General features: G+C 42.2%; 1 protein-coding gene across 1 annotated transcript in view; it reads right to left on the bottom strand.

Moving 5' to 3' along the window:
• The window catches only part of LOC114551254 (zinc finger protein GLI2), a 67525-nt gene extending 54927 nt beyond the window's left edge, over positions 1-12598 (bottom strand). The window contains exons 1-3 of the mRNA XM_028572425.1: positions 12442-12598; positions 11327-11573; positions 3968-4074 (exon numbers count right to left, since the gene is read on the bottom strand). Coding sequence (XP_028428226.1) covers positions 3968-4074; positions 11327-11573; positions 12442-12598 — 511 coding nt within the window. The remainder of the gene's footprint in view (positions 1-3967; positions 4075-11326; positions 11574-12441) is intronic.
• Positions 12599-14573: the final 1975 nt, after the last annotated feature.

The following is a 14573-nucleotide window of genomic DNA, read 5'->3' as shown; positions in this document are numbered from 1 at the left end:
ACACATACATCAATAACGGCTAGTGGATTCTTTTCTCGCCAATATTTCCACTCTAAATACCGTTGGTTATTACGAATGGGTTTGATATCATAAAGGTCCCTGCGATGGCGTGAATGACTCGCTGTGCCGGCCTGTGTGCGAGCAGACAGATGCGTGCTGTCACAGGAAATACAAGCGCTCATTTGAATCTATTAACCGGCCAGCAGAGTCAGGGGCTCGGCCAGGGGAGGAGAAGGAAGTCCAGCCCGAAAACACTGCCGCTGCCAGGGCCCGACTGTTGGTAAATGACACCAAACATGGGCCCAGAAGTCACCGTGCCAGAGTTTTATTTTATTTTAGAGCCTCTACTCCAAAGAAATAACATTTCACGTAGGGTGAACGGAGCAGCAAGGCGAGGGGGGAGGAGGTTTGATCATCAAAAAGGAGCAGATAGCAGCGTCTGAAGCACCTGGGTCCATTCTAATTGACTCGTCGCGTGGCGTATCCACTTTTTAAACAAAGTGACTCTCACTTGAGCTTCATTATATGCGCACCCCATTTCCATAGGCCTCTGGGAACGGGACCTGGGCCGTTCACATAAAACAAATGACCGCTCCATGATAAATGGTTCTATTAGCAATCCAGATTGTTAAACTGTGATACAACAGATCGGAGAGGGGCGCAGGGGCCCATTCATTTTCCTCCCTTCTGCACACATGCACTGCTGTAAATAGCTTGTTTTTATGTGCAAATAACATATTAAAACTCGGCATTAGCCATGTGCTTTGATAGAGAGAAAATTGTTCTAAATAAATAACACGGGACGGGAATATAAAATAGGGAGGGCTGTTATACAGCCGCGTCGAGGCTCAGAGGTGGGCATGACTTAGGTGACAGGAATTCTGCAGCCAACAGTAAACAATACACCGACAATAAAAACGGCAGCAGTATATTAGAATTGTGTAGTTTTCCCTCGGACGCCTTGTTTGGGAATAAGCTCTAAAGGTTCAAGGACCTTGTCTCATCTGCCTCCCTCTCACTGCTGCATATTCACTTATCAGGAGCCGGCAACAGGAATAATAATGCGTATTACGGCGATAAGTAATTGCTCTGTCTCGACACAGTGGCAGACGGCTCTGGTTTTTAGCACTGAGGCTTGAGCCTCTTCGCTGATATCTGATTGGTCGAGACGGGAGCGAGCTGCGGCTGTGAATCAGAGCTTCTTGTTTATTTAAGATTAAAATGCAGGGCTCTTACACAAAGCTGATAGGGAGGAAGAGTTATGTAGGGACTTTTTATTTTAGGTGAGAGGAGATTAAAAAGTCAGCAGCTGATATTGAAAATGGCCAAACATATAAATATACAACAGGATGTAGAGTTGAAGTTCACGTGAGGTTCAGTTTCGGGGTCAAAGGGACTGTTTCTGTTCTCAATAAAGATTGTTTATAATGAACTGAACAGGCCGACATGCTGAGAAAATTCCTCAAGCTTTAACTTCAAACAAACTTAGAGATTTCATGAAGAAAGCCAGACGCTTTTGAGGAAAAAGTCACAATATTACAGGAAAACTTCTTTGAATTTCATTCTCAAAATGTTATTTTCCTAACCTCTTGCTAATACTTTGTCATAGATGTAGTCATCCATCCCCAAATTTACATGAAATATTTTGTTTCCTATCATGTAAGACCAAGAAAATCAGCAAATTCTCACATTTAAAAACCTGGAAACATCAAATATTTTGCTTGGAAATTACTTTTTCAAAGCATTCAACGATTAATTGTTTTAGCTCTGCTTAGCACGAAAGACAGCACCAAAGCTAGCATAACCAACGTGAATAAAAAAACGTTCATAGCTTAGTAGACTGCCGTTAATCATGGATTTGAGTGTCCACATTGTGAAGAGTTAATTGGAGCTACTTTCTGCTGAAGAAAGTGTTCCCATAAAAAGTCTCTGAGGCACCCTGTCCTTCTAATCCAATGGAGGCAAAGAGTTCGCTTCAGCTTTGTTCAAATATTGAAGAAGAACATGTGAAGAAACAACTCCACATGTAAAACTGCCCTACATTGATATTCTCTTATGAACAATTAATGTTCGATTTCTTCATCATGGCAGGCCACCAAGTTCTTCATTAAAGAGAAGAAATGTCACTAAATCGCTGGCTGTATTTCCATTTCAAAGTGGCCCGTCACTCTGCATCCATGTCAGTGTCGTCCTCCGAGCCGCTGTACCCGTAATCCATCCCTTTTAAACTCTGGAGGTGTTCTGGAGAACAAGGTCTTTTAACCTCATTATGCCGAGCTTTCATCACACGTTCACTGACATGTCTCTCTTTCTGCCTCTCGTGTCGTCCTCGCCTTTACTTCCTGGGACATTTGCCGTGAACATACCTTCACGTGCAGGTTTCTCATGTACTTTCAATGTGGGTCAGTGCTTCGACAGGCCAAACTACATGACTGCTTGCTCGTTGCTCTCTCTAATTCTCTAAGGCCTAGAGGGAAATATTCCTCCTTATGCTCAGGAATATCTGTTTCTGTTCCAATAAAATAGAAGCTAAAGCAACATCAAGCTTTCAAATGTCAAACCCCTCCTTCTCATTCCTCAGAGATCTCTACATACACACAATATCTTCTCAACTATGGTATTAGAGGTAGAAAAAGGTCATGCTTTAAGGCAGAATAACGTATGGTTAAAGTAAAGCTAGGCATCTTAAAAGGTTAGAGAACTAGGGCTGTTCTCGATTGAAGAAGTCGACTAACACTCATTCAATTGTATCGACTGATCGATTAGTTGATTTAATCAACAGATCTGTAAATCTGAGTTTCTCTGCAAAGAGTCATGCAAAAGCACCACTTTAATTCTTGTTTACCAGAGATGTGCTCGTACGTTTCTTGGAAATAAGTCATTTAGCATGAAAAAAGCATCAAACATGACTAATGGACTAAAGAAATCTAAGTTGACTAAGACCAAAACCACCGATTAGTCGACTAAGAGGGAGCAGCCCTAGTGAACATTTGTTGTCATAGCTAAAAGAAGTGAAAATATACTGTTGGAGAGTGACGGCGAATTAACTCTTCTTTCCACCTATCTACTTACAGGACACATTCATTTATGTTTGCATTAAATGTGGTCCGATGATTCTTTGGGACACTGGTTGTACTGAAGCAGAATTATCCTTTAAGGCAGAGTTGTTTTTCTGGTCTCGCTGTTTTTTCTTCTTTTGGGCTCCATTCCCAGCTTTGTTCCTTCTTTATCAATTAATGAGTGTTTCTTTATATTGGGAGGCCACCAAGTCCTTCATTAATGAGTAAAAGTGTCACTAAATCACGCATTTAATTTCCATTTCAAAGGCGGCCCATCACTCTGTATCTTTGTCAATCTCTGAAGCTGCGTGTCGTCCTCGCCTCTGCCAGCCCCAGCCATTTTTTTTTTTTTTTTTTTTTTCCTTTATACTCTGGAGGTAAGAACAAGGTCTTTCAGCCTCATTATGCCGGGCTTTCATCACACGTTCACTGACATCTTTAAAACATGCAGTCTCTCTCTCTTTCTGCCTGTCCCTCCCCTGCCAGCGAGGCTTGTTGCTACTCTAAATTTAGTTCAACAACACAAACACTCGTTCTCACCTGCCGCCCCCCTTCTCTTGTCATGTTATCTATTCATCAGTGTTTATGGGCTCAAATGGTGCCACACTCCTTGACAGAGCACACCGGGCCTCAATACGGGGGCGATCGGCATTAATGATGCTCTTTTAAGATCCGGGCCTATTTAGGATTCATATCAGACATCTACTGTAAGTCACCTCTGACTGCTACTCATACCTTATCAGGCCTGAGGAGAGCTGGCTCCCAAGATGGCACTTTATCTTTGAAATGTATATTTTATCGGCCTTTGCCCCCTGGCTGAGCAGCATGCAGAGAGAGGCCCGACAGACAACCGGACACCACATTCACATCTGCTCCGGAGAGGGTTTTAAAGAAGCGTGTTACAGTACCTCTCGTCTCTGAGGGTTTCTTTGGGAGGTCGGGGAAGCCGTTCCCGTCCATCTTGTCCTTTTTCTCGGAGGCTCTTGATGTGGAAGTCTCCATTGCCAAACGAACTCTAAAAGTGAAAGAAAACACAAAAGGTGCTGTTAATGCCGAATGAGTGGAGTGCACTCAGAGCGCTGAGGAGAGGAAGTGTTAATTTGGGATGAGATGAGGACACTCAGGACTCTGAGAGTACTTGGACGGCTCGTCAGTAGCTCTGAGTGAGATAAATACACTTTAGCACAAGCCGTCAAAACTGTGCTGCTGTTGCATGAAAACACACCGTTTATTGTCTAAGATTTAAATTGTATCTTATATTATTTGTGTACAGGAAACATTTATCACATCAGGGCCTTTATTACCTCTAATAAGGATGCTATGTTTCGGTTCAGTTTGTCCGTCTATCATCAGGATTACAGAAAAACTACTGCCCCAATTTTCCTGAAACTTGGTGAAAGTTGTCATCCTCTCCAGCTCCACCCTTGTGTCCAAATATGTTCTCTTCTGGCTCTAAAAAACCAAGATGGCAACGGCCAAAATGCAATCTCAGCAACGGAAGTCCACAATCCATTGGGTCAAGTGACTAATGCTACGTCTATTATCTTTACAGTCTATGGTTCTTGACCATGGAAACAGGAGCTTTTAACTGCATCTCATGGTCTTCCTCAGTGGATAGAGTTGACTGTTTAGATCAGGCGATAACACTTGGTCATATTTGAGGAAGACTGCTAGATGTGTCAGAGGAAATAAATGTAATTTAATGCTTTTTAGAACAAAAAAGGTAAAAAAAAAAACAGAATAGTCTGTCCAGTCTCCTCTATCAAACCCTTAAGTCCCTAACTAACTGTTCATACGTTCATAATAAAACAGTGAGATTTAAATGAGTGAAACACACACATCCCTCTGCTTCTTGTTTATCTTAGCTCAACCAACCAGATTATCCTTGAGCAAACATGTTGAGGGACTTCTCTCCACTCCCTGACTTCCCGAGAACTCCCTGTGCTTCAAGACTCAATCTGGGATAGTGGGGGTCAGCAAGGTTTTTTTGGGGGGGTTAAAGGGGATGGGGGAGGTCTTAGCTTGCATGTCATCAAAGTTTATTTGACTTTTGACCTTTCTGCAAGCGCTATTTAGACAGGCTTTGTGGCTCAAACTGTTAGAACAATACTACTTTATCTTCAAAAGACTCGGAGACTCTATTCAGGCTCATTTACGAACCTCTTAAGTTTCTTTATGAAGGCAGAAGACTCAGATTGGATCCAAGACCTGCTAAAGTAAATCTGGTAGCAACCACTGTGTGCTATTTTAGCGCCACATATTTAATTATAATAACGATAATAATTACCTTTACACTTTGTATTTAGTTTCCCGTCATGCTGAAATGATAAGGGGGATTTATGTTGTATATAATTTGTCCGAAAGGCAAAGATCTCTATGTGGTCAGTTGAGATCTATTTGACCTTTGACTGTCGAAATCAGACGATATGTTGATATATATGTCCTATGTGTTATTTAAATTATACAAAAAATGAGCTCCATTTTGTTTTCTTCTGTCCTTTTTATTGTGAGCAGCGTGATGCTTTGTTTAGTAAGATAAAAACAGATATTGATTTAGTAAATATAGATGATGCAAATCTATCTACAGATTCACTTTCATATATTCACTTTCTGTAGCAGACCTACTTTACGAATAAAGGTACTCGAACTAAAGCGCATAAATTAGATAAACTAACCCCCTTCTTTGAATTTTAATAGCTGGTAACAGACTCACCGGTAGTTTCAGGGACCTGATCAGCCCCAGTGACAACACCCCCAACAACAATGCAAATTGTAGGTCACACACACCGATGAACCAGCAGTTGATTTAGTTTGTAAATGCCCGAAGCCTCTTTACCAAAGCTGAGCTTCTGACTGACAGCTCTGTCTGCTGTCTTTATTGCTGTAGATGAATCCGTGCAACAGGTGTGAGAGGCCAGGAGTGAAGCCTCATGGGATGTCCCTTACCACACACACACACACACACACACACACACACACACACACACACAGCTCCCATAGTTAAGGTGATATATGAGGCACATAATGGCAGTCTTTCATGCTCACAGTGCTCTGGTCTGTGCTCGCAAATCATTATTAGTCTGGCTTAACATTTGCTGTTCACACATTAGGCAGCTAAGTGACTGGTGTTCACTATGCAGCCTCACAGGACATTTAAACTATCACTTTGTGACTATATTATTTTTTTTTAATGTAGATAGTTTTAAGATGTTCCTCCATCCTACAACAATGGAGGTGATGGAATTCAGTCTGTGATGCTAACACTGAAACAGCAAATTCAAAGTTCAATACAACACTGTTAAAATACCCAACAAGTACATTTTATTTCTGTAAAAGTACGTAAATATAATCATGAGAATGTCATTAAGTCCTCCGAACCATACGACCATTTACAGTAGTTTGTTTATTTCTACCATCTAATACAACACACACAAGCGTTTTCACATCTAAACGTAACATTTGCAGTTTTAAACATGTCGTTAGCGTTGTGAAACGGTCGCAGTTTGGTTAAGTTTAGGCACTAAAGAGAACTACTTGGTTTAGAAAAAGATTGAGGTTTAGATTGAAATCAGAACGTTTGTTCCCTTACTTTACTTCCAGTTGCGTGTGTGACGCCGAACGCAACTAAGTTTAATTTGTTCTGTAAGTTTAAAAAACTTGTGTGGCTGGGTTGGCTCAGTGGGTAGAGCAGGCGCACGTATACTGAGAGGCTTATGCCTCGACGCAGAGGTCTAGGGTTTGAGTCTGACCTGTGACGGTTTCCTGCATGTCTTCTCTCTCCCCTTTCTCAACTAGCTGTCCTATCAATTAAAGGCAGAAAAGCCCAAAAATAATCTTAAAAAACTTGCCGTTTACTTTTATTTTCAAACGGGACATGAACCATGGTCTCCTGGGTGAAAGTCAGGGTTCAAGATGAACTTTTTTGTTGATCAGCCAAGTGAATGTTCAAATTTCAGCATCTACTCAATGGATTACCATTGTTTTTTTTTGGCCGGTGAGTGAAGCAAATATACCAGCCACGTGCAGATTTTACAAGCATTTGGCTGGTAGATGGTGCTAATTTTGAACCCGGGTGAAAGTCCTTTGTTTGCTTGTTAGTTTGGCGCTCATTTAGACTTCCTGGATGGCTTCTGTTTTAATTACTACGACCACTAGAGAACGCCGCCTGACAATTAATGTAAATATGGGACAGTCTCAAAAATGTAGGTAAAGTATTACAAGTATCAAAAATGACCACTTGTGACTGTTTAGGGTTAACCACTATTATATGAAATATGATATATTCTATCATTAGATGATTAGCTGTAACATTGATTCTTTATTTCCGTGTCATGCACACAAAGTGCCCAAACCCTCATGGGTTTATAAGACACCAACATTTTAGTTGCCGTGTTCAAACATTTCACAAAACGCATTTAACAGCTCGTTCTTTAACAAAATATTCTGGGTTTGACTCCAACCTACGGCCCTTTGCTGCATGTCATTCCCCCTCTTTCAAATCTTCAGCTCAAGCCTAAAAATGCCCCAAAAAATCATCGACATGAAAAAAGTTCCTTTCTTGAAGCACAACTGATGTTTTTTATAATTATCCAGCTAGAAGAAATCATCACAAATAGAGGTCACTTTAGTAAAAAGTGCATCTCATAAGTCCTGGTAAACAGGACAATGAAACAAAAAATGGACCTCATTCTTAATTTCAGCCAGCTCAACTAGAGTCTTTTCTCCTCTGGAGTGGCATAAAACCTGCGGGACTCCCGGGCTAAAGTCAATGTTCTTCAGCATAACTGTGCACATAAGCATCTTTGTCTTTTGTTTAAATTGTACTTTGCATAGCGTTTTACATTGTAGTTATTATTTATGAGACAACAAGTTAGTAATTTAAGTTACTAAGTTACTAATTTTCACACGCATATCAATCTGTTCCTAAATCATGCTTAAAAACAGAGGCCAGGGACCCGGGGACACACACAGGAGAGTGAATTTACTAACAGGCGCGTTAGCAAGTCAACAGCTCAGTTAGTGGTGTAATTAACCGTCACCTCCCACTGTTGGCTGGAGGCTCCTTTGAGACAGCACACAATGATTCATTTGAGTATAATACAGCCAACAAAGAGATCCTAACAATAAAGTTATTTAAGGGAACAACAGCTTCAGAGGGACCCCCTCCCTTTTCTGCCAAGTCTTTGTGCTGAAATCAATTGTTCTGTCAGTTCATCCTTTCCCTTCTCTTAAGTCAACATGTCATTACTTTCAGTCACTCTGAGAGGAGCACAAACACTCACCTGACTGTTGAGACAATGCATGAATATTTTAAGTAGTGCACTCTATAGTTTGTGTCTGCAAAAGTTTTTTAAAAATATGTTTTTTTGTTTGTTTTACTTGCACTAAGGAATTTTGACCTCCTATGTGATTTTACATGAATTTTAACATTCATACAACATTGTTTCTGCACGGTGTAAATGTATAATTTTTGCAGTGTTATAAATCATGATCTTCTATATACTTTTACATTATTTTGTTGTTTTCCTTCTGCAGGAGCTGCAGGGAGGCTATCTGTGCAGCATGTGGAGTTCACTCTGACCTATCAAGGTAAGTCATCCCAGAATAACACCTGTGACTGTGTAAATTAACTTAGGGCCCGCAGACACTCGGTAACACATGATGAGAATTAATTCCTCGCAGAAATCAAGTGTCCTGCAGTAAGAGGGTATTCCCTGCGTCAGGAAAACAAATGCCTCTGCCTTCTAGGTGTAGCCGGCTTACGAGCAGACTTTGGCTCATCACTGAATATTACCAGCAGCCGCTGTCCCCCTGAATTATTAGAGCAGCTCTTGTCAAGCAAACAAACGACTCTGTCTGGACTCAAAAGGTCACAGCGTACCAGAGTAAAATCACAGAGCATGCAGTCAATTCCTCGGCGCCGTACCCCATTCGAAGGGCCACTTTCTGGAATTTATAGTCGGGCCCTACACCTATTCTCCTTTGAATAATAGCTATCCCGTAAAAGAAGCCCAGGTCGGTGGCGAGTCTTAAATAGAATACAGCTCCAAACCGGAGGGGGGTTGTTTATTGTGCGAGCAGCGGACGTACAAATAGAGGCTAACAGTGACATTTGAATTTATACCGACTTTCCAGACTTGTTCCTCTTAACTTCAAGAGAAGCAACGAGACCCCAAATCTGAAATCTAAAAACAGAGCACAGGGGAGAAGTGTTCCCACGAGGCGCCGCATATGAAGAAGCCTCTTGTGTGTTACTCTTTAGCTGATGAAAAGGGACACACAGGGGAGAAGAGAAAAAGCAGAGCGAATGATAACTGGGTACATCCCAGGACGTTTGCTTGTATCCACGTTTCCTTCATTTGCTTCCCTTCATCGCATCTAAGTCTGTCCCACCGAGGACGCATGGGAGAGACGCAAGGAAATCAAGGAGAGAGGAAACAAGGAAATCAAGGAGAGAGGAAACGAGGAAATGTTTTTTTAGAGGGATGAGGGCATCCTTTCCTCAGAAGTGTCACGTGAATTTGTCAGCTGTGTGGGCGGAGTTAGCAACGGGTTTCAGCTGCACAGCTTCCGGGAAGACTTCTCTCATGTATCCTCGCTCATAGCTCCTCCAAGATCCATCCTCCATCCTCCATCCTCGCTCCTCTCTCCTCATGGCAGGAATAAGAGCTTTCTGGTTAAAGCGAGGAGTGAGGAGATATCAAAGAAGAGACTTGGGAAGCAGCCTGTTTTGCTTCATACCCCTCTGCCTGGATGTTCAATATCCTGTGGCTGATCTCCTCCTGCCCTCGCCAACAGCAAACAGATGTGGCAGCTGAGTTCAGAAGCAGAAACGCAGCGCTGCTCCCACCTGTGTGCCACGGCACAGCCTGACCTCACTGTTTCCTGCAGCAGCAGGGCTTCATGCTTCATGTGAGGCTGCAGGCGGCCAGCAGTGCATCTTGTACTCATCTTTTTTGTGCTTTTTGCCCACTATATTACTCTCCTCAACGTCATGCCACTGTGTCTCCTAGGTCTGTCCTCGATTTAAGATATTCTCAGTCGACTAACATTCCAATCAATTAGTTGATTTAATGGACAGGTCTGAAAAACTGAGTTTCTCCACAAAGAATCAAGCAAAAGCACCACTTTAACTTTGTGTTTACTAGAGATGTGCTCAGAAGTTTCTTGGAAAGAAGTCATTCAGCATGAAAAAAAGCATAAAAAAGGACTAATAGATTCTTAGTCGACTAAGACCAAAACGGCCAATTAGTCGACTAATCGACTCAGAGGAAGCAGCCCTAATTCTTTGTCACTCATTTGTTGAGTGGACAGAAGCATGTTTTATTTCACATTGCATGCAGACGCACTGCACGACTCCTCTTAATGATCATAATGTTTTTTGGCTGCGTTAGTGCTGCTGAAACAGTTAACTGATTAATCAGTTAGTCAGTTGACAGAAAACTAACCACCAGTAGTTTGGTTGATCACTCAATTGTTAGGGTAATTTATCAACTAAAATATCAAACATTCACTGTGAGCATGTGTAGCTTTTCTCTGCTCTATTTTATTCCAATTGAATTATTGAATGTATTTGAGTTTTGTACTTTTGTTCGGATAAAAAAAATGTAATGTTAAATGTTAAAAAAAAAATTTAAGACATCATCTGCATTCCTTTAGTTGCAGCAGTCATGTTGTGTTTTTATGTGAAGCGCTAAGAATTAGATACCAATTCATGACTTTATGGTTTGAAATGAACTTTGTTTGGGAGGGAGTGAGTAAAAACACTCACGTACTGTGAGACAGGTCCCATGAATAAACATGTAATCTAGTAGTTACAGGACCAAGTTAGCAGTTTTGGTTTGTAGGTCTGAAGGGACTGTTTCCAGCATTTGTTGTTTGAAAGTCACAGAGCTCAGGCAAAACGAGGGATCATGTTTTTTACTCCTGATGCTGTAATATAAAAAAATCTTTGTTCATTCCCCCCACAGAACAGCTTGGCAGTGATGCTGTAAACCTACATTAAAATGATTAAGCAACTTAAATATGCAGAAAGAAAACACAACTAGTTGTTTATTTTATATCGTACCTGTGGATCTCCAGCATGAATAAAGCCGTTTAGAGGTTGAGATTAACCTGCAGAATACTCCAGCAACACGCTGCAGGTATGAGGAGCATGCTTTGATTCTTGCAGCGTCAAATCAATCTTGTCAGAGCCTCCTTGAGCCCAGCACCAAACCAGTTTACTTGTCGGTTAAAGGCCAAAAATCTTCTTTCCCAGCTCTCACGTTTCTTGCCATATGTGTGTCCCCAGCTCTGCCTGCTGATGGCGTGAAGTCCGCCGAGGTTGACCAGCTGCTTTGATCCCTGACCCTCGGCCAAATGGAGCAGCCACTCGCTGTTTTACAGCCACAGTTTGGACCACAGACTTCCTCTCCACCGCCTGGATGGCTCCTTTTATCCACCAACACCTAGAGTAAGTCTCACTTTTATCCATACCGCAAACGTGTTCACGCCACATCCACACTGTCATACCTGAGAGATGCGCAGTACAACAAACGGATTTCACCGATTTAATTCCTAGAAATTAAGAGTTTGACATGCTGTCTGTCCTCAGAACAACCGTTTACATGTTGCACGAAACCCAATAAGGCAGATTTAAATGATTGAAAGTGGATTCATTTAGTAAAACTGTTGTAATTTTGAGTCACACCCAAAATATCCCCCAAAGTTTACCGAACACTGTCACACCTTGCAGAGGACGAACTCTTGGACTTCTTGCTAAAGTTTAAAGTTGCTTTTGTTGTTTTTCTGTTTTCATAGCAGCCTTTGGAAGCTAATTTCCACAATGCAATCCTAAAACACACACATCCCCATAGTGACCAGCCTAGACTTGACTTTCCACCTTTCATGAAAGTGTGAGTGTTCAGAGGGATTAAGTGTCCGGCATCATGACATTAGGTCCTGAATGAAGCATCATGGGAAACTCCCTGCTGCTCTGCGTCACCACTGGTGTGCACATGCCTGCCTGCAGGGTGTGGACAAAATAACACAAACACCTGCAAAGCTTAAAGCAGTCAAAAGAGTTGACTCTGTAACTTCACAGTGTCAGAACATAAACGGAGAGGAAAGGACATTTTTTTTGCAGCATATAGTCCCTTGTTTACACGTGCAGATGATAAAAATTACGTCACACGGACCCTTGTGGTTATTGTGCTTCAACCTACAGCTGATCTGTGTGTGCTAAAGAGATAATAGATAGATAGATAGATAGATAGATAGATAGATAGATAGATAGATAGATAGAGTGGTTCGGTCTAAGAGTCAGACTGGATGTTCGTCAACTTGAAAGTTAACAGGCAGCGACCTGCTGAGGCCCCGTCACTAACAGGGTGTCACAGACCTGCAGAGGCCCCCTGGATGAAGTCTGCTTCCTGGGGAGAGGAAAAGGAGAAGCCGGGGCCTCCGGGGGCCGCACAGATTCCTCCTGACCTCAGGGTCTGATTGAGCTCATGGAACGCGGTAGCAGAGGGGGGATTGATTGCTAAAGAATCCCACATGTCCCCGCTGGGACACCACATGTTAAATAATTTCAGGGGAAGAAAAAAAGAACAGCAAAGCCATCCCGTTGGCTGCTGCTGCTGCTGCAGCTTGTTTTCACTCTGCAGCTTCTGCCGTCACAAACACCACATCATTCCTTTTCTCTACGTGTCAAAATGCCATCATGGGCGTCTCTCCTCACAGCGTGGGGCTTGCTTTACATCCGCCCTTGAAATTCACACACACACACACATGCATGGACTCCCCTGCTCGCCTCAGCGGCTGTCAGGCCTGATCGTGGCGTTGCCGCGGTCCCTTCAGGAGTTAATTAACAGACGCATCAAAGCCGGTTCCCAAAGAGCCGCGGCTACACAGCAAAGAGGAGGAACTACAGGCCCTCTGCGGCCCCTGGACCTTTGATTTCTGATGTCTCTGGGTCTGTGTGAGCTGCCGTTGCATTGAACCCTGTTCTGTTTTCATCATGTGTAATCGCGGCTGCCTAAGAGCTGCTCTCCTCTGTCGGAGGAAGTTGCTCGTGTTATCTGAGATCTGCTGGAAAAAGTGACCAGAGTTTCAGAGTAAATGTTTGCAGAGCTCAGAGTGTTTGACATGATTTAAATTTAAGAATTTCTGACTCTCTGACTTCTCTCTATTTCTACACGCTGGCCTCGTGTGTCCCGGCTCGACGTAACTGTCAAAATAACGTGGTCCTCTGAAAGTGATAGCAGGGGTCAGGGAGGAAAGCAAACAGTGTAACCCACCTCAACATAAAACCATAACACAGCAGAGGAAGTTTCCCAAAAGGTCAACGGCCTGAGATTAAAAAAGTGACAATTTCTGCAACATTAAAGGATGGATTGTTTATTTTAAAATAGCAGTGAGTTTCCAGAGCTTCAAGGTAACCTCTTTAAATTTATGATTTTGTTCAAACAACAGCCCCAAAAATATTTAATTTACTATGATTATAAAAACAGAGAAAAGCAGCAAATCCCTACATTTCAGAAGCTTGATCCAGAGAATGATTGGTATTTTTAAACTTTAAATTACTTGATTATCAAAGTTAAATTTAAGACTAAATGGGTTTTGCACTAGTTGAGCAGATTTATGAGAAAAATGATCAACTTTAAAGAATCTTAATCTCTTTTTTTCTGTCTAAATTTGCTCTTTAATTGCCACATGGTGCAGTTAAAATCTTTTTTAGCAATTTGAATTAAAGCTCCTATTAACAACCTGCAGGCCAGGGTATTTTTTTTCTAATACGTAGGAAAGAAAAAGCTAAAATAAAGCCTAAACTCAGCTGTCGTGTGTGTGTGTGTTTGAGCAGGTTTGGAGGTTTTGTCAGTGGTTTTTGCAGGGTTCAGTGCTTGTGTAAAGCCACTGATGCTTCTTTTCTCCACAAAACTCACAAGGAACAACTGCCCCGGGGCCACATGGCGTAATTGGTGTGGACTTGTTGTTTTGTGGGATTAGAGACTTTTGAGTCCTCACAGCGGGGCGTTTTTACTCACTTCCAAATCACATTTATCGCGCCCTGTGTGCCAGACTCCTTTCTTTCCTTCTTGCCATCATTTCCCTGTGCTCTCCACTCATTAAACTCTCCACAGATTTCACCAGAGAATCAGAGCTGCAATCAGTAGTGGCAAGCAAACGGGCCGCGGGGGTGGAAATGTGTGAAAATGACAGGGAAGGCGCTCGGGGCAGGATGAAAGTGACATCCCCATCACAGGTTTGGGAAGCCCCCATGTCATCCTGAATAATGTGAAGGGCCCCATTATTTCTTCACATCTTTTCACTCCCCCCTGCTCCCTGACTGCTGGAACTCTTCATCCTGCACAATAGCAAATGCACTAAAAGTTTTTTTCTGATGCAAATGAATGCAACCGGCCATTCAGCGTTTAAAAAAAAATCCACTCGGAGGCAAAAGGGAAGCAGCCTGGAGGTTTTTACATGGACATCATTTTTTTTGTTGTTGTCTTGAATTATTAAAAATAAAAA

This window comes from Perca flavescens, chromosome 24, assembly GCF_004354835.1.
Source record: "Perca flavescens isolate YP-PL-M2 chromosome 24, PFLA_1.0, whole genome shotgun sequence".
NCBI classification, from domain to species: domain Eukaryota; kingdom Metazoa; phylum Chordata; class Actinopteri; order Perciformes; family Percidae; genus Perca; species Perca flavescens.
Note: the sequence above shows the minus strand (reverse complement) of the source record. Positions and strands in the feature narration are given on the sequence as shown.